Source organism: Mandrillus leucophaeus, unplaced genomic scaffold (assembly GCF_000951045.1).
Source record: "Mandrillus leucophaeus isolate KB7577 unplaced genomic scaffold, Mleu.le_1.0 Scaffold158, whole genome shotgun sequence".
NCBI classification, from domain to species: domain Eukaryota; kingdom Metazoa; phylum Chordata; class Mammalia; order Primates; family Cercopithecidae; genus Mandrillus; species Mandrillus leucophaeus.
In genome coordinates this window covers 2,502,961-2,505,222 of record NW_012101565.1, presented here as the reverse complement: position 1 = coordinate 2,505,222, position 2,262 = coordinate 2,502,961, and the positions used below count along the sequence as shown (strand labels likewise).

General features: G+C 55.5%; 1 protein-coding gene across 1 annotated transcript; it reads left to right on the top strand.

Annotated features, from left to right (window-relative positions):
• Position 1: 1 nt before the first annotated feature.
• On the top strand, positions 2–1,994 carry RPL8 (ribosomal protein L8; the record flags this gene model as incomplete). The annotated part of the gene is made up of 4 exons (XM_011975753.1): positions 2–164; positions 445–663; positions 1,470–1,585; positions 1,799–1,994. Coding segments are annotated over 4 exons (657 nt in total), but the record flags the coding sequence as incomplete, so codon positions are not given.
• Between the last annotated feature and the right edge of the window lie 268 nt (positions 1,995–2,262).

Below are 2,262 nucleotides of genomic sequence, written 5' to 3'. Positions count from 1 at the left end.
CTTACGCCGCCCCTGCCCGCAGGACATCATCCACGACCCGGGCCGCGGCGCGCCGCTCGCCAAGGTGGTCTTCCGGGATCCGTACCGGTTTAAGAAGCGGACGGAGCTGTTCATTGCCGCCGAGGGCATTCACACGGGACAGTTTGTGTATTGCGGCAAGAAGGGTTAGCATCGCGGCGGGGAAGGAAGGTCGGGGTGGGGAGAGGTCTGGGTGTTGTCTGAGGAGTTAACGTCTTAAACCGGTGTGGGAACCTGGCAGGCAGAAAGTTGGGGTGGGCCACCGCGTGGCCAGGCCAGTGGCTACGGTGGGCACCGGTGGGTACTCAGCTGCACCGGGAGGCTGGATGTTGAATGCTGTGCTCGCAACTTCACGGGCTGCTTAGAGCGAGTGGGGTCGCATTGCCTCTTACCGCGCTGACGGCCTGATGCTGCTTCCCCTTGCAGCCCAGCTCAACATTGGCAATGTGCTCCCTGTGGGCACCATGCCTGAGGGTACGATCGTGTGCTGCCTGGAGGAGAAGCCTGGAGACCGTGGCAAGCTGGCCCGGGCATCAGGGAACTATGCCACCGTTATCTCCCACAACCCTGAGACCAAGAAGACCCGTGTGAAGCTGCCCTCCGGCTCCAAGAAGGTTATCTCCTCAGCTAATAGAGCTGTGGTTGGTGAGTACCAGGCAGTAGTTGAATGCTGAGGGCTGTTGGGTGAACAGGCTGTGAGCGCCGGCGGACAGCCAGTGGCTAGACTTGGTTCCTGGAATTACCTGTTGTTTCAAAATTTGGGTTTTGTAAGTTTGAGGTTATTGTGTAGTCTCAGTTTTCGTCACTTTAAAATGACCACAATAGTACTTGCCTTACTGCTATTGTGGCGTTAAATGAGATTGGGATTAAGTCACTTGGGACTTGAATTCTAGTCTGGGCTTCCTGATTGCTGTCCTTGCATACAGTTGGTTAAGTCTTTTCAGATAAGGCAGGGAGAGGTTTGTGACTTTCTCAAAATCACCTACTGAGTGAGTGAAGGAGGATTTGAGTCTCGGTTAACTCGCTGTGCTGTTGGGAACATCTTGGAATCCTTGTTACAAACTCAGCCTCGCACAGGGGAGGCCCTGAGGTTGTATTCCTGGAATAAGCAACGCTGAGATGGGGCAGGCTGAATCAAGTGTCCTGTGTCAGGTTGAGTGACATGTCGGATGTCTCAAACATGGTGAGGGGGTTGCTTCCCTGCGCTTGGAGCTCAGCCAGCATTCTGGGTGATGGAGGTGAGGGCCTTGGCTTGACTGCCCAGTGTGGATTGAAGAAACTGGATGTCAGCTCACAGGGTGCAAGGGGCTCTCTAGGGTGGAGGCGAGTGGGCTTTTTGCTGGGTAGTTGGATGTAGTATTGTGAAGGTGCATGACAGGAGATTGAGGGGAGGAGGTGGGGGTGCTCTGACCGACTAGAGGTTCCCTGAGGTACTTGATCCTCCCTTACAGGTGTGGTGGCTGGAGGTGGCCGAATTGACAAACCCATCTTGAAGGCTGGCCGGGCCTACCACAAATATAAGGCAAAGAGGAACTGCTGGCCACGAGTACGGGGTGTGGCCATGAATGTAAGTAACGCAGAAATGCAGGATTGGGTATTCAAGGTACCACGGCCACACGAGTAGGCAAGTCCCATCCACAGGTGGCCCTGCAGGAGGGACATCTGCAGTGGGAGGAGCAGTGGGTGGTGGTTTGTAGTCACAGGACTGTTGATCTTGCTCCAACCCTCCTGAAGGAGGTGGGCTCACCCGCATTCTAAAGCCGTCTTCCTCTGCCTACAGCCTGTGGAGCATCCTTTCGGAGGTGGCAACCACCAGCACATCGGCAAGCCCTCTACCATCCGCAGAGACGCCCCTGCTGGCCGCAAAGTGGGTCTCATTGCTGCCCGCCGGACTGGACGTCTCCGGGGAACCAAGACTGTGCAGGAGAAAGAGAACTAGTGCTGAGAGCCTCAATAAAGTTTGTCTTTATGCCACCAGGCTGTGCCCACCCCCATAGTTTCAAAGGGAGGGGTCCCTGCTGGGAGGATTTCTGTGGGATCCCCCTGGTTGGTACTGGGAGGAAGGTAGACTACTGGAGTAGACCACCAATGAGTGGTGGAAGCTTGAAGGAAAAGTCTACAACTAGAAGTGAGGTGCAGGTACCCTGGGCAAGACCCTTGCTTCCCCACAGAGGGGACCAAGACACTTAGGTGGGTGACTCAGTACCATGGCTTGCAGTGCTTGGATGTAAGCACTCATTTCAC